This window comes from Neofelis nebulosa, chromosome 16 (genome assembly GCF_028018385.1).
Source record: "Neofelis nebulosa isolate mNeoNeb1 chromosome 16, mNeoNeb1.pri, whole genome shotgun sequence".
Taxonomy (NCBI): domain Eukaryota; kingdom Metazoa; phylum Chordata; class Mammalia; order Carnivora; family Felidae; genus Neofelis; species Neofelis nebulosa.
Genome location: NC_080797.1, coordinates 18,407,094 through 18,425,200, shown reverse-complemented (window position 1 = coordinate 18,425,200; position 18,107 = coordinate 18,407,094). Strand labels below are relative to the sequence as shown.

Sequence of the window (18,107 nt, the reverse complement as noted above, 5' to 3'; positions counted from 1 at the left end):
TGGGTCTAACGTGTTGGGGAAGGTGGCCTCTCGGGAGCTTAGAAAAGCAACGGACCATACTAAATGATATCAGAACTGGTGCAGCAGTCGCCGGAAGAAAAGATCAAAGGCTTGCAGGAGCAGGTACACTAGGATGGGTCTGTCACACAGGAAAACCCACCAGCTGGCCATGTCCTGTGGGGGAGCCTAGAAGAGTCCAGTTACCAAAGCCTAGATGCTGCCGCTTACACTGCTTACCAACGTGAATCCTGCCTCACGTATCAGGGCCTTCCTCTTCCTTGGCCCTGCAACCCGAGACGAGACCTCCATCAAATCTCATTTGGACAACTGGCTCTCCTTTACCTGTCCCCACAACCCCCTAAATCATCTTCTACACTGTCATCTGAGTGATCTTTCAAAATGTGTATTATATGACACCCAGTTTAAAACCCACTAGTTGGGACACCTGGGTGGTCAGTTGGTTGAGCATCCCCACTCTTGATTTTGGTTCAGGTCATGACCCCAGGGGTTGTGGGACTGAACCCCAAATTGGGCTCATGCTGAATGTGGAGGCTGCTTAAGGTTTCTCTCTCTCTCCTTCTGCCCCTTTCTCCCACTCATACTCTCTCTCCAAAAAAAAAAAAAAATTTTTTTTTAAACCCATAAAACCCATTAGAGGTTCCCCATGGCTACTGGAGAAAAGTCTGAAGCCTGCAGAAAAGCATACAAGGTCCCTCCGTCTAGGCCTGGCTCCACAGCCCTCTGGATGCTACACTTCAGTTAGATGGAATCATCTGGAACACACAAACCACCTTCCCTTCTTTAGATGCCTTTCTGCCTTTGCTCATCAGCCCCTCCTCCGACACGTTCAGGTTTCCTGACTACTGGATAAGTTCCTTAGGGCAGGGACTGCATTTGCTCTGCCTTTGTGTCTCTCGTGTTCAGCATTAGTCTGGAATGTCACAAGTGTTCAATAAAATGTTAAACGAAGGAAGGAATGATTGAGTCAGTCAATCAACGATTTGTGTCACAGGGAGGGGAGAAAAAGATCAACGGCATGCTGTAATGATTAGTAAAGAAAACTGTATTCTCAACCAGTACAGACACCAAATTAAGGCAAGAACAGAAAAGAAACTATTTCTTCCTCTTCCTTCTCTACTTCTCCCTTTTATAATTCTCTTCCATTTATAATCCAACCTGATTTTGAAATACTTTTTTTTTTAAGCTTTATTTATTTATTTTGAGAAAGAGAGAGAGAGAAAGCACGTGAGAGACAGCAGGGAAGGGGCAGAGAGAGAGAACTCCAAGCAGTTCTCTTGGGGCTCGAACTCACCAACCATGAGATCATTCATCTGAGCCAAAATCAAGAGTAGGATGCTTAACTGACTGAACCACCCAGGTGCCCCTTGAATATAGAGAAGGTAACCCACTAGCAGTCAACAGCTACTAAAAACTACTGTTCCTCATTCATCTCCAGCAAAGTTTCTTCTCCAGAGAATTTCTCTCCTTTCTCTCATAATCTCAGGTTACGCTATAACTGCCTTCTATAGCTTCTCTTCATATTACTATACCCTGAAGCCCGCACACCAGACAGATAAAACCACGATCCCTGTCTTCCATCTCAAAGCAAGGCAGTACGTCTAACATGGAACATCCTGTTTCACTAACCTTGGCCAATGCAGAAAATGTAGCTAAAGGAAGGAGCAAACTTAGCTGATGTTTTTTTGCATTAAAAAAAAAAAAAAAAAATCCAGGCAGTAGTTGCAAACTATCTTCCCCAAGATACTTATCATTTATCTGCACAAAGCTGTTACTTAACAAAGTAATACAGATGCAATTAGGGTTAGGCACGGGGAGGTGGTGCCGGCAACATTCCACTTTTTGATCCCGGTGGTGGGTACAAGGGCGTCTGTTTACGGTTTCTTTAAACTGTAGGCATATGGTTTATATAGTTATGAATATTTCACAAGTCACAATAAAAAAGCGAGAAGAAAACTCATAGGAAGTAAATTAAAAGGAGTTGTTTTTAAAAAAAAAAAAAAAAAGAAAGAAAGAAAGGGGCACCTGGGTGGCTCAGTGGGTTGAGTGTCTGACTTCAGCTCAGGTCGTGGTCTCGCAGTTCATGAGTTTGAGCCCCGCATCGGGCTCGTTGCTGTCAGCATGGAGCTTGCTTGGGATTCTCTCTCTCTCTCTCTCCCCCTTCTCTTTCTGCCTCTACCCCGCTCACAAGCTCTCTCTCAAAAAGAAATAAGCTTTGTCCATCTGGGTGACTCAGTCAGTTAAGCATCCGACTTCAGCTTGGGTCACGTTCTCACTGCTTGTGAGTTCGAGCCCTGCTTCGGGCTCTGTGCCGGCAGCTCAGAGCCTGGAGCCTGCTTCAGATTCTGTGTCTCCCTCCCTCTCTGCCCCTCCCCTGCTCACAATCTCTCTCTCTCTCTCTCTCTCTCTCTCTCTCTCTCTCTCTCTCTCTCTCCTCAAAAAATAAACATTAAAAATTTTTTAAAAAGAAGGAAATTCTGACACCTGCTACAACATGGATGAACCTTGCAGACATCATGCTAAAGCCAGACACAAAAGGACAAACACTGTAAGATTCTACTTATATGAGGTAGCCAGTCAGATTCACAGAGACACAAAGTAGAAGACTGGACGCCAGGGGCTGGGGGTTGGGGAGAATGGGGTGTTAGCGCTCAGTGGGTACAAAGTTTCAGTTTTACAAGATGGAAAGTGTTCTGGAGATGGGTTGCACAACAAGTTTACCGCTGAACTGTAGGCTTCAAATAATTAACATGGTATGCTTTATGTTATGTGTATCTTGTCACAATTTTTAAAAAAACTATTAAAGCTCACTTATTGAACTGAGCAGTATGGTCACCTCTGGGAGGAAACTAGGAACAGGGAATTAATAAGGAAGCAGGAATATTAATAAGGAAGCTATTTTTTTAAATACTTAAGTAAGGGGTGCCTGGGTGGCTCAGTCAGTTGAGAGACCGACTTCGGCTCAGGTCATGATGTCACGGTCTGTGAGTTCAAGCCCCATGTCAGGCTCTGTGCTGACAGCTCGGAGCCTGGAGCCTGCTTCGGATTCTGTGTCTCCCTCTCTCTGCCCCACCCCCACTCATGCTCTGTCTCTCTCTGTTGCAGAAATAAATAAACATTAAAAATAAACAAATAAATAAGCAAATAAGCAAATAAATAAATAAATACATAAATAAAATACTTAAGTAATACTGTCTATAACGCCCTAAACCGTATTTAAAAAACGGGATTATTCATTCTCCAGTTTAGGCGTTTCATAGTCTGGATTTTCTTTTACTCTCAGATTATTAAAAACTAGGCTGTATCCATCATGAATCAAATGGTTCTAACAGTGAATCATTGCACACTGGCACCAAGAGGATGAAGCCACCTGATTCCATATTCCTCTTCATGCTTATTCTGATCTTGTTACTGTTCTCCACAAGCCCCCAACCTCACTCGGCAAGCCACACACCCTTTCTGTAGTTCACTAAACAATTAAACCATTATTTTATTAATTTCCTTAATTTTCCCACTCTATGTGTTTTCCTAGAACTGTCTCCTTTCCTGCTCAGTAGTGGGCCCTTTTCCTATTTTTTTTTTTACTGTTTATTTATTTTTGAGAGACAGAGAGTGAGCAAGGGAGAAGCAGAGAGGGAGACACAGACTCCTAAGCAGGCTCCAGGCTCTGAGCCGTCAGCACAGAGCCCAACGCGGGGCTCGAAGCCCACGAACCGTGGGATCATGACCTGAGCCTAAGTCGGATGCTTAACCGACTAAGCCACCCAGGCGCCCACGCCCCCGCCGTTTTTTTTTTAATGTTTATTTATTTTTGAGAGACAGAGAGTGAGCAGGGGAGAAGCAGAGAGAGAGGGAGCCCTTTTGCTATTTTTACAAAAAAATTTAAATGCTTCTGATTTAAAAAAAAATTCAAATTCAAATATATATTCACACAGAAAAATACCAAGTCAGGAGTATGTACCTCCCCTCACTGATGTAGCCCGAGAGTTACCACTGTAACGGGTAAAATGCACTATTCTCTTATGTATTTTATGCACCTACAAATATAAATACACAAAAAAGCATACAAATACACATATATTGTTATGCACTGTTATTTTTATCAGAAATGGAACTGGATTCTATAGGATACATAACAACTTGCTTTTTTCGGCACACCATGTGGCCATAGACGTATTTTTATCTCAGTGGGGTACAAATCTACTTTATTTTTGGTTGAATACCAGTTCTTAGTGTAGACACACTATAATTTCTTTAACAATTCCTGCCTGATGTGTGCGAAGCCCACATATCTGGTGTCAAAAACGAGTTAGCATTGTGGCAGAATATTGAGAGAAGAGGAGTAAGTTTCTCCTTTACTCAGAGATTCAGAGAAATGAAACAGGTTGGCTAAAGGGTATGCATAACTAGAAATGTAATAAATACGGCCAAACTAAATGCCAAAGACAGCTGTAGTCCAATTTATAAGGGAAGGAGGAAGGAAAGACAAGAGCATGCAAAAGGCAAGTAACTCAGTCTACAACACACACCCACATACACACAGAAAAGAGGCACGTTCCCGTCATGGGCTCTCATATCAAAATTCTTATGTTAAAGCCCTAACCCTCAATGTGACTATATTTGGAGGGGAGGCTTTTGGGAGGTGATCAGGGTTAGGTGAGGTCATAACGGTGGGCCTCTCAAGATGGGACCAGTGCCCTTATAAGGAGGGAAGAGAGAGAGCACTTTCTTTCTGCCATGTGGGGACAGAGCAAGAAGACAGCCACTTGCAAGAAACCCTCACCAGAACGAAATCTGCCAGCACCTTGATCTTGGCCTTCTTGCCTCCAGAACCTTGAATAATGGATACCTGTTGTTTAGCCCCCTAATTTATGGTATTTTGTTTTAGTAGCCTGGGTAGACCAATCCAGGCTCTAAGGCAACGCATGCCAGGGTACCTGTCTTGTGACCCACCTGTCTGATTACACTGGGGCCAGGGCACAAACGAAACTGCAGACAGGGGGCGCCTGGGTGGCTCAGTCAGTCTGACTCTTGCTTCTGGCTCAGGTCACGATCTTGCAGTTTTAAGATCAAGCCCCAAGTGGGGCTCTGCACTGAGCATGAACCTGCTTGGGACTCTCTCTCTCTGCCCTTCTCCCACTTACGTGGGCTCCGCCCCCGCCCCAACAAAATAAATAAAGATATTTTTTTAATGTTTATTTATTTTTGAGACAGAGAGAGACAGAGCACGAACGGGGGAGGGGCAGAGAGAGAGGGAGACACAGAATCGGAAACAGGCTCCAGGCTCCGAGCCATCGGCCCAGAGCCCGACGCGGGGCTCGAACTCACGGACCGCGAGATCGTGACCTGAGCCGAAGTCGGACGCTCAACCGACTGAGCCACCCAGGCGCCCCGAAATATTGTTTAAAAAGAGTAAAACTGCAGGGGCTCCTGGGTGGCTCAGTCAGTTGAGCCTCCGACTTTGGCTCAGGTCACGATCTCATGGTTCGTGGGTTTGAGCCCCATGTCGGGCTCTGTGCTGACGGCTCAGAGCCTGGATCTTGTTTCAGATTCTGTCTCTCTGTCTCTGCCCCTCCCCCACTCATACTCTGTCTCAAAAATAAATAGACATTTAAAAAAATGTAAAAAGGAGTAAAACTGCAGATAAAACCCACACATGGCATCCAGTTGAAGTGCTAGCTGTCCCACAGAGGCTGTTCCTCATGTCCCTACCTACTCCTTGCCTTCAATTCAGACCGCCCACCACCCTTGAACCTGAACCAGCTTTATCGTTAATGCCACTGTTCTAGCTCAGGCACGGTGTATCTTCCTCCTTATCTAAAACAAACCACTACCTAACTGGTTCCTTATCTCTTGTCTTTCCAACTCACTCTCTACACCATGAGATGACCTAAAGAATTAGTTTTCTGGGGGCACCTGGGGGCTCAGTCAGGTAAGCGTCCAACTTCGACTCAGGTCACGATCTCGCAGTTTGTGGGTTTGAGCCCCGGGTCGGGCTCTGTGCTGATAGCTCGGAGCCTGGAGCCTGCTTCGGCTTCCGTGTCTCCCCTCTCTCTGCCCGTCCCCTGCTCACACTCTTTCTTTCCTTCAGAAATAAATGAACATTTTTAAAAATGTAAAGAAATTCAGTAACAGTAGGGCGCCTGGGTGGCTCCGTCGGTTAAGTGTCCGACTTCGGCTCAGGTCTTGATCTCAAGGTCCATGAGTTCGAGCCCCGCATCAGGCTCTGTGCTCACAGCTCAGAGCCTGGAGCTTGCTTCGGATTCTGTGTCTCCCCCTCTCTCTGCCCCTCCCCCCAAATAAATAAACATTAACAAGAAAATTAACTTTCTGGGGGTACTTGGGTGGCTCAGTCAGTTAAGCATCCGACTCCCGATTTCGGCTCCAGTCATGATTTCAGTTATGAGATTGAGCCCCAAGTCGGGAGCCTGCTTAAGATTCTCTCTCTCCCTCTCCTCCCGCCCCTCCCCAGCTCATACACACGAATGCTTTCTCCCTGTCTCTCAACAACAAAAAAGAATTAACTTTCTGAAAGGCAAAGCAAATCATAATGGCTGTCATTTTTGAAAACCTTAAAATATACCTGCAAGATAGGTATCTTTATAGATGGGGAAGCTGAGGCTCACTGATGGCTAATATGTTAACCAACACCAAGAAGCTACTCAGTGGCAAAGCAACTCATGACTATGACCTTCTTTACTGCCTTAGAAAGAAAGGCATAAACTTCTCAATACGACCCTCATCGCCCTTCCAACATGGGCCCAGTCTGTCTTTCCAGCCTCACCTCCCACCGACATACCTCACGACCCAATCCTTACAGCCTGCTCACCCTTCTGGAAACCCAACACGCACTTCTGCATCTTAGTCGCTTCCTCACGTTGCTTATTAATTCTGCCTTAGTGACCTTCCCGACACCCACTAGGGACATCCTGCTCATCCCGCCCGGTACAAGGAGTCGTCTCAGAGCCAGCGCCCTGGGCGGAAATCATCCTCACGCCCCTCTGCTCCCAGAGCACTCTGGCCCTGTCTCTCACACAGTCACACAGGACTTACCGGAACACATCGCAGTCGGGAGCAATCTGTCTACCCCATCATACCGCGAGCTCCTCGGGGCAGGGGCAAGCCTTCTCCATCTTTGCACTCCCAGCTGCTAGTGCAGTATATGACCCACAGATATTTACTGAACGAATGAATGGCACCGTGACAGACACAACGCTCTGTATGGCCCAAACTCTACTTCCCAAATGGATATATTGCCAAGTTGTGTTGAATAGCTTGCTCTCCCTGCACACCTGTGGATAAAAGGGCTGAATTTACAGAGACTTGATGCAAGTACAGCTTTTAGGTGTATCTCTGTTAGAGGGGGAAGAAAGACCCACCTGTGCCTATCTTGATTCTTACAGCCAGCTGTGCAGCCCTGGCTGCAGGGAGCATGACACAGGACCGGTGTCAAGGGGGTCTGGTGACACAACACGGGAGATGGCGTATCAGAGGCCGGACTGGAACTCAGCTGCTTTCCTCTAAGGTGAGATAATAGATCTGAACTCAGGTAGGGTCAAGGTATCACTTGATTCTCGGACAATCCTGAGGTCACCACGCCTCTAAATAACTTAGAGTTTTAGCAGTAATTCGCCTCAACAAAAGAAGCCCTCACTCAGTAAAGGAGCAAAAACTCACACCAGCTCTTCCACCCCGTAGGAAGGCGAAGGATGGTCTTTATTTAACATTTTATAACTGTGATGTACAAACACAGGGATCTCAACTCCTCTATATATGGGGACCAGAACACAAAGACCATCAGAAGCCGTGTTGACTGATTAAGACAATTACTTAAAAACCAGCGCCTATTCTCTCCACCCAAAACTATCGGTAGCTGCAGAAATAACCAACCTGAAAGGGTAGCAGTACAGCCAACATTGTTTTTATCCTGGCTTCTTTTTACCCAGCAATCCCAAGACATTCTTCAAGCATCACATTCCCATAAAGTCAGAGCTATCCCCCTTTACCACTGGGTAATCTGAGAGCCTCAGTGATAGATTTGCCAAGGTTGCAAAGAGTCTAGTGGTTAAGATGTAAACAAAACCTGAAATCTTGACTCCGGCCTCTCTTCAACCATCCATGTCTATGCACGCGCTCTAGTTCATTAAATCTGACCCCTGGGACTTGATACCACATTTGACGTTGACGGATTATCCCAAGTGGGAGATCGGCAGGGCTCCAGTAAAAACTACAGGCTGAGTGATGCGTTTGCAAGCGGTATTCTTTTTAGTTTGACCATTCAGAAATGACAGGAAATACCACAAGTCCCACAAGCCAGGAAGTCTATGGCACTTATATTTTATGTAACAATTTATTTCAACATCTTCCACTCCTTATCTTCATTCTCCCTCGAAGGAGGAGCTGCTCGGTGGCTTTAAAAGGCTGTTCCCTTTCCTCCGCAACCGGATGCCCACGTACTGACCCTGGGGGACATGTTGCTAGAGAGTAGAAGTCAAGTCCTCAGAACTCAAACCACAAGTCCATGTTCAGTCTCTGGGCCGTCCCCCAAACAGGTGTGACGTGCAGTAACGACAAAACACAGAGGTCAGGCCAGCAGATGGAATACACACCAAACGGCAGCTCTCTCAAGGGACACTCAGAGAGAACATGTCCCTGCCACTCGGTCTACTTTTAGATCTCTGTCTGCATCTCACAAATTACACTTGATGATCTACTAGGACAGACTCACAGACAGGATATGCACAGAGTTCCTGAGCACACGTGCTCTGAATAGCAGAAACCGGAGTGCTTCAGGCTCTGGGGCTGGACGGCTAGGTTCAAATCCCAATTCAACCACGTACAGGCTTAGTGATCCTTGTTTAAATTCCTTGCGTCCATGTTCCTCATCTGTCAAATAAGGACCCTCCTCACCAGGGTGTGAGGACAAAACGACATAACATGTATGAAGAGCTTAGAGCAACCAGGCCTGACAAATAGTAAGTGTTCAATGAATCATTATGAAATAACATGTGGGGAAAGAAAAGGAAATGTGCCACGTTTGTTCTGTATACCTTCTTTTTTTTTTAATTTTTTTATTAATGTTTTATTTTTATTATTTTTGAGACAGAGAGAGAGTGAGCCGGGGAGGGGCAGAGAAAGAGAGAGACACAGAATCAAAAGCAGGCTCCAGGCTCTAAGCTGTCAGCACAGAGCCCAAAGCAGGGCTCAAATTCGTGAACCGTGAGATCATGACCTGAGCCGAAGTCCGATGCTTAAACCATTGAGGCCCACAGGCGCCCCCTGTATACATTATTTCTATATATATCTGAAGTTACTCCAATTTGCTTTATTAACCTGAAATTATGATATCTCCTGAAAACATCTGCTCTTACAACATTAAGCATATTTAATGATGACTACATAGAAACAACAACCAAAATGTCAATACTCCTTTAGAAAAAGCCTCAGACTTCAGGTCAGGGCTGCTCTTTAGGGCTTCAGGAAGACCTCAGTCCTTCACAGGCTCACAGAGAAGCATAAACAGGGCAGCTAAACCAGGAGTCTGCCAGCCAAAAGAAACCTCAGTAGGAACCAAAAGAAGTATTTATTTGTTTTAAAATAATCTTTATGGGGCGCCTGCGTGGCTCAGTCGGTTAAGCGTCCGACTTCAGCTCAGGTCATGATCTCACGGTTTGTGAGTTTGAGCCCCACGTCGGGCTCTGTGTCAACAGCTCAGAGCCTGGAGCCTGTGTCAGATTCTGTGTCTCCCTCTCTCTCTGCCCCTCCTCCACTTGCATTCTATCTCAAAAATAAATAAAAACATTAAAAAAAAATCTTTATGGTCTGAAAAGGTCAAAATTAAAAAAATAATAATAAACTATTCTCACACAAGAGGAAAGAAGAAAAGAAAGGAAGTAATTGACGTAAAAAGAAAGGGCCATTTTTCAAGCACGAATTGACTCCCAGGGAGGGAGGCACAATTCTTACCTGTCTCTGTCAAAACAAAACAAAACAAAACACCAAAGATCCTTCTACTCTAATTGCTAAGGCAGCAGTAACAAAATCAGAGAGCAGACATTTGGTGAGCATGAGCTGGCATGACTGAATGTGAAGCAAGAAGGACGTGGTATTTTGAAAGCACTCCTGGTCTATGAATTAGGGGAGGGGGTCACTCCAGATAGAAAGGGAGAAACCAGTGAAAACCCATCATCAAAATATGTTGTTTAATTAAAGCTCAAGATGGGAGACAGTCACTGGATGAATCTCCCTAAAGAAAAAAAAAAAAAAATTCTCCAGGTCACTTATCTACCTAAAGTCTTCAATATTCCCCACAGCCTACAGGTAAGAGTCAAAAGCCTTGGGGGTAATGCAGCCCCCACCTACCTTTCCAATCGTGTCTCACCATCAGGAAATGTCTACTCCTGCCAGCCTGGCTTCCTTATCTGTTCCCGGGAGAAACAGACCATGCTCATTTCAGCTTGGTGTCCCCAGCGCCCATCACAGTACCTGGCACACAGCAGTCGCTGGGTAAAGGTTTGCTGATTTGACAACAACGGGAAAGCGTTCGGGCCTGTGCTCTGCACCTGCTCCTGGAAAGCCCCTTCCCCACCCGTCTGGTAAAAGCCCAGGCCTCTCCAAAGGCTTGCTCAACACCGTCCGCCTCTTCTCAACATGAGCATGAGGGGGTCAGCCCTGCCGTTCTCCTCTCCTGCTCGCAAGCCCCACAGCATCCAATCACTTCAGACCTCTCCAGCTATTTATGCATCTCCTGTTCCTGTGTTTCATCTGCCCCACTGACCCAGGAGTTTCTGGAGGAAGGCAGGGCTTTTTGAAGCAATGAGAAGCAGTGGAAAGGTCATCGACCTGTGGCCAGGCAGACCTAGTTATTGGAGTTTGGGAAAACTTTATGTAAATAAACACTTAGAACAGTGCCTGGAACAGAGCATGCACTTATCATTGGTCATTTCTTGGAACCTCAGTTCTCTTGCTTATAAAACAGGATTAATAATCGGGCCACCTGGGTGGCTCAGTCGGTAAAGCGTCCGACTTCTCAGGTCACGATCTCATGGTCCATGAGTTTGAGCCCCCGCTTCAGGCTCTGTGCTGACAGCTCTGAGCCTGGAGCCTGCTTCAAAGTCTGTGTCTCCCTCTCTCTCTGCCCTCCCCAACTCATGCTGTCTCTCTTGGTCTCTCTCAAAAATAAATAAACATGAAAAAAAAAATTTTAATAGGATTAATAATAAATCTTCTGGCGCACCTGGCTGGATCAGTCACAGAGCATCAACGCTTGATCTTGAGATCATGAGTTCAAGCCTCACATAGTAGGTATAGAGCTTACTTAAAAATTAATAAAAATAAATCTTCTGTCAGGTGGGTCTTACGAAGATTAGGAATAATGTCTGAAAGTCTCTAGGACCTTCCTTAGCCACTCACTAGCCATATGGCAGGCTATTCTTCCAAAGCCTCGGGCTGGGTACCAAGAGGATGCTACATACGTTTATGGAATGAGCTGAATGAACAGAGACATAGCCTAGTATCAATTCAGATATGAAGGGAAACCTTTTCAGTCATTCATTCAACAGCTCTTTAAGGGCTTGTCAGTATGTATCAGGCTTTGTTCTAGGTGCTAGGACACAACAGTAAAAATAGTCCTGACCTGTGAAATATACATTCTAATTTTTTTTTTTTTTAATGTTTATTTATTTTTGAGAGAGACAGAGACAGAACGCAAGTGGGTTAGGGGCAGAGAGAAAGAGGGAGACACAGAGTCTGAAGCAGCTCCAGGCTCCGAGCGGTCGGCCCAGAGCCCGACGCGGGGCTCGAACTCATGAGCTGTGAGATCATGACCTGAGCCCAAGTTGGACGCTCAACCGACTGAACCACCCAGGCGCCACCCCCCCCCTTTATTTTAATTTTTTTTTTAATGTTTATTTATTTTTGAGAGAGACAGAGACAGGATGCGAGTGGGTTAGGGGCAGAGAGAGGGAGACACGGTGAAATTTACATCCTACAAGGAAGGGCAGATAAAAAACAGAGGGCGAGACAGAGAAATACAAGCTTATATGGCATTAAGTGCTATGAAGAAGAGAAAAAGAGGTGGCATTTAGCAGAGACAGGAATCTTTCGGACATCCAGACATCGGGAACCTGTGAGATGTCCTCCCCCTTAGGCAGACTCCCGCAGTCTTTCCAGGGGTCAGCCTCTAGTGACTGGAGACCCAACGCCAGCCAAGGGGCTGTGGCCTGGCTCCCAGGGACCCTCTCAGCTCACACCGAGCTACAGACACCTCTGAACCAATGATTACAAGCTTATTTTTATAAGACTGTTTGTACTGGCCACTGAAGCCCCACGTGGAAATAAACAGGTCATAACCATACCGCTACTGGTCTGTTCCCCAGAAAGTTCAGATCACTGTTCTCTCCAAATAGGTAACCTTCGGGGTGCGTGGAGTCAAACTTCTCTCCTCCCATAATGAAGTGGCTGGCAAAATAGCTTCCTAGACAGGGAGACACAGAGACATCAAACAGAAACCAGTCAAACTAAACCAGGTAAAAAAGCTGACTCAAAAAAACGTTAATCCTTCCAACAAATAATCAGTGCAGCAGTTAATAACTGTTAGGGATTTTCTCTTGACTTGGGACAATGGCACAAAGTACGTCAAATCATAGCAGCGAAAACCCAAGCTACCAACCATAAATAGATGAATTTTCCTTTTAACGTTGTTAATCGAATCCTTATTTTGACCTGTCTATAATACCATCGGCCAAAAGACCAGAAGGCCCCACAATGCACATTAATGAACACATGTACGTATTTTGTCCCTGTTTTTTTCCCTTAAACTTGAAGTGGTTATTTCCTATCCCCTGTATATTCAGGGATCTTAACTACAGGCACCAGCATGTATACGCACACATACATTTCTCTGCCTGGATTTTCATAAGCCAGTTCATACCTAAACATACACGTCTCAGTACCTACCTACTACTACATACATAATCCCATAACCCTCTACAGTGAAGGCTCTTTCCTTTCCACATTTGCTTCAAAATGATTGTTGTTGTTGTTTTTATTGAGAGAGAGAGAGAGAGGACACATAAAGGCGGAGACAGAGAGGAAGAGAGAGAGAGAGGAGAGAGAGAGAGAGAGAGAGAGAGAGAGAGAGAGAGAGAGAGAGAGAGAAGCAGGGCTCACCCAAAGCAGGGCTCGTGCTCATCCCACGTGGGATTCGAACTCACTCACTGTGAGATCATGACCTGAGCCAAAGTCACATGCTTAACCGACTGAGCCACCCAAGTGCCCCAAGATGATTATTAAAATGAATTTATATAATACAACTGTCCTTGGGGGCACCTGCGTGGCTCAGGCGGGTAAGTGTCCGACTCTTGATTTCGGTTCAGATCATGATCTTGCAGTTCATGGGATTGTGTCAGGCTCTAAACTGACAGCACAGAGCCTGCTTGGGATTCTCTCTCACCCACCCTCCCTGCCCCTCCCCTGCTCTTACACTCACACTCTTACTCTCTCTCAAAATAAATAAATAAACATTTTTTTTAAAATATAGCTGTCCTTGGGGCTCCTGGGTGGCTCAGTCAGTTGAGCGTCCGACTTCAGCTCAGGTCATGATCCCTCACACTCCGTGAGTTCGAGCCCCACATAGGGCTCTGTGCTGACAGCTCAAGAGCCTGGAGCCCACTTCAGATTCTGTGTCTCCCCCTCTCTCTGCCCCTCCCCTTCTCATGCTCTGTCTCTGTCTCAAAAATAAATAAAAACATTACAAAAAAAATGAAAAAAAAATATATATATATAGCTGTCCTTGACTTTACCTACCAATTACCACACAGATTATGGAGTTCGACAGGACAATAGTTTAGAACTATGAAAAGACACATGTGCACACACACACACACACACACACACACACACAAAACACACACCCTCAGTCCCAAATTCACTAACGGTGTGAACGGCCAGGGTTTCAGAGACATCAGTCATGTCTTGGCCCCACCTTGACTCACGAGGAAGCAGGGATATTTTTAACACTACAGTAACTAGAGGCAATCGGTACTCAAGGTTCAGAATCCCCATCTGCCTCATCCAGAAAAACTGAGGAACTGTACCAGGACGTGAGGGCACTGATAAGTCACCAAGGGAGGCTTAGGTGACACTGCAAATTCCACCTGGGAATACTTTCCAACCTAGACTGAAATGAATGCCTCTTAACATAAATTTCTTTTTTTTTTTTTTTAAGTTTATTTATTTTGAGAGAGAGGGAAAGTGGGAGGGAGGAGCGGGGCGGGAGAATCCTAAGCAGGCTCTGCGCACTGTCAGCGAGGAGCCCGATGTGGGGCTTGAACTCACAAACCGTGAGATCACGTCCTGAGCTAAAATCAAGAGTTGGACGCTTAACCGATTGAGCCAGGCAGGCACCCCAACCCAAATTTCCATAATCTAATTATCCCATGAAGATAAGCCATCCAAAGGAAAGGATTTATCCCCCAACACGCCTTCCCACGGCTCTCCTCACATACCCCAATTCCTGGATGAATTCAAAAAACATATGAAATGGTGAGAGGCTTCGTCGTTATCTGTCACACAGCAAGAGTATAGATAAATTTTCTAAACCAGTTTCAATTTTTGTCGAAGGTTTATAGCAAACTAAACACAGTGAGATTCAGCATTTTCGGCTGTGAAGAAGCCATAGGAAAGAAGACAGAGAAGCAAATTCTAACAGAAAAACTGAACCAAATGTTCATTTGCGGGTGTTCTTCCCATGCAGCTTTACAAACACTTATTACACAAGGCAATGTGGATAAAAATCACTCACCACAAAGTGAGACAATTCTTTAATTAAACAACAAGTAGGAAAACATTATTTGAGAGAAAAAGCGGCCAAACTCAAAGCAATCACTGAGGAACTCGCGGGAGTTACCCACCAAAACTGAAAAATACAAAGTGTATCTATCTGCAGTGACAGTGCAATTCGTCATTTGGGAAAGCTTAATTATCAATTATTTACGTCTCGCACTTGCAAGCCCTATTTTCCAAGTGCATAATTTATAGACGGGGGAGGGGCCGAGTTGCCCTAAGTAGAAGCTGCCATCTCAAACAGTTGAAGTCATTTGCTGTTGAACCTTAGCAAAATCTATTTTCTGTACGTTAGAGACTATATATTTATCATCCATTCGCTGAAATTTTAAAAATTAAAGATTTTGGGGCGCCCGGCTGGCTCGATCGGTAGAGTGTGCGAGTCTTGATCTCTGGTCAGGAGTTCGAGCCCCACGTTGGGGAAAGAAATGACTTAAATAAATAAATACCATAAGATAAATAAAAAGTTAAAGGTTTCACGCGGAGGGATGGCTTGCCCAAGTCATGAATAAAGAATGGAGAGAGGGAGGTTTGGTGTCTGGAACTGTACTGTTGAGTTCAGTATGGGACACGCTGAGTTTCCAGCACCTGTGAACAGTCAGGTGAGGGATGTAGGGACAAAGAAATCCAGATAATCCACTTACAGATGGTAGTGATTACCCTGGCAAGAGAAGAGCACTGATGTCCTGGGGGGTAAAGGGCTAAAGATGGTGACAGGGTCCTTTCGGAAATGCCTTTTTTTTTTTTTTTTTTTTTGCCATAATATTAAAACAGAAGAAATTACCAAGAAAGTAGGGTACAGCTAGCTGTACTTTTGCCTTACATTAAAAATCAAGAGCACAAATATACACAGATTTAAAATTAGGGTCAATATTTCACAGGTGAAGAAAGGACTTCTGCATTTCAGTAGAAGAGTCGACGTAAAATTCTTTAAAAAGATGACCTCCGGGGGCGCCTGGGTGGCTCAGTGAATTGAGCGTCCGACTCTCGGTTTTGGCTCAGGTCGTGATCTCACAGTTTGTGGGACTGAGCCCCGCACTGGACTCTGTGCTGACAGTACTCTCTCCCTCTCTGTCTCTGCTCCTCCCCCCGACCCGTGTGCATACACGCGCGCGCGCACGCTTTCTCTCTCCGTCTCAAAAATAAATAAACTTGTGCACTTAAAATACAAATACCTTCTCTGTTAAAAAATAATAATAATGAGCTTAAAGCAACCAAAAATTTGCTCGTTCCTTTCTTTGAAACGGACCCCTGTAATCACTTGCCCTAGTTCGACGGGCAAGAAAGAGCAAATCTGCCGTCTGCGGCCTGGATAAAGCTTTCTGTCTGTCTGCCCAGCTGTCTAAAGGGACAGATCAGCGCACAGTCATGTGCCGCTACCACATCAGCAGACGGTAACGGTCTCTGAAAACGATGCCTGTTGGCATAGTTGTGCACAGTTTCACTTTTCAGCATGAACTACACTCTAAAATCAGAAATGGTAGGGGGGAAAGAACTGTACTCAAATACTTTGCCTGTTTGCTAACAGGAACACGTATGACTAATGGATAAACTGCAAGCTTTTCATTATGAGTTAGCGAGAATTTCTTAATCAGAACTCGTATTCAAATTCTTTGTGGGCTTGAAGAAGGTATATCTTGTGGTAATCATTTTACGAGACAGACGTGTGTCATATCACTTTGTACACCTTAAACTTATATGACGTTTTATGTCAATTATATCTCAGTAAAGGGGGAAAAAGAAGACACATCATACACGGATCTCCAACATTATATTTAAAACACAGCACGAGTGGGAGGGGGAAGGGGGAAATGGTGTTTAATGGGTATAGAGTTTCTGTTTTGTAAGAAGAAAAAGTTCTAGAGATCTTAACACTACTGAATTGTACACTTGAAAGTGGTTGAGATAATAAATTTAATGCTACATAATTTTCACTACGGTAAAGAAAAAAATAACAATAAGGTTTGGTCCAGAATGGCCAACACTAATTCAAGTTCAGGATTAAAGGAAACAAATATTAAAGAAAAAAAGGCATCCAGGCAAAAAAGTAAAACTATTTCTAAGGGAAGAAAATTACACTAGCACTGTTCCTCCAGATCAGGGTTGTCCAATAAAAATATAACACAAGCCCCCTACGTAATTTTTAAATTATCGAATAGCCGCATTTTTTAAAAAGCAAAATTAATTTTATCCCAATATTGGATATCCCAATATCCCAATAGATCCAAAATGTTTTATCAACATGCAAATCGGTATAAAAATTATTAACAAGCTATTTACATTCTTTTTTTTTTAAGTATGGAGTCTTCAAAATCTGGCACATATTTCCTACTGTTTACAGTGCATCTCATTTTGGACTGGCCAGGTTTGGTTTTTTTTAATGTTTATGTATGCATTTTGAGAGAGTGAACGAACAAGCAGGGGAGGTGCAGAGAGAGGGAGAGAGAGAGAGAGAGAGAGAGAGAATTCCAAGCAGGCTCCACACCATCGGCACAGAGCTGACATGGGGTCATGAGATCATGACCGGAGCTGAAACCAAGAGTCAGACGCTCAACCAACCGAGTCACTCAGGCGCCCTTGAACTTGCCACACTTCAAGTGTTCTACGGCTACATGAAGCCAGTGGCTGCCACAGTAGAGAGCACAGCTCCAGACACTATTCCTCATCCTCTGATTTCATCTTTGTCACTATCAACACTTTCTGGCTCTACAAAAACTTCAGAGTAATTCCAAAGGAACTTGTATAGTACCGAAGGAATCCTACCCTATCAAAGACAACTTTTGAACCAAGAGCTCAAATCAGTAAATTAACTTCAACTGTCCACAAAGAAAAATACAACTCTTTGTTCCTTATGTGAAGAAGAGAAAAACCTCAGTTTTTCTGAGAAAACTGGTTTTCTGGTTTTCAGAAAAACCAAAGAGAAAAACCTCAGTTACAATTCACTATCTTAAACAATTTGCCCAATGAATTTAAGCTATTGGGCCATATTCCTAACATCACAGTGAAATTAAATATTGCTCAATTGATTCCATAATTTACATCTGATCCAACGAGACATTCTGATATATGCCACCAAACTGCTATGAACTATAACATCACACAATAAAGAACAATTAGACCCACTTCCCATTTTCCTACAACTCTGTATGCCTTTTATAAGATATACATATATCAAATCATCACATTGTTCACCTTAATCATTATGGGTACCCTATATATTAACAAAAACTCTAATTTCAAAAAAA

General features: G+C 44.4%; 1 protein-coding gene across 1 annotated transcript in view; it reads right to left on the bottom strand.

Moving 5' to 3' along the window:
- The window catches only part of RNF157 (ring finger protein 157), an 83,289-nt gene that overhangs the window by 46,653 nt on the left and 18,529 nt on the right, over nucleotides 1-18,107 (bottom strand). Inside the window, exon 2 of the mRNA XM_058704682.1 lies at nucleotides 12,375-12,493. Coding sequence (XP_058560665.1) covers nucleotides 12,375-12,493 — 119 coding nt within the window. The remainder of the gene's footprint in view (nucleotides 1-12,374; nucleotides 12,494-18,107) is intronic.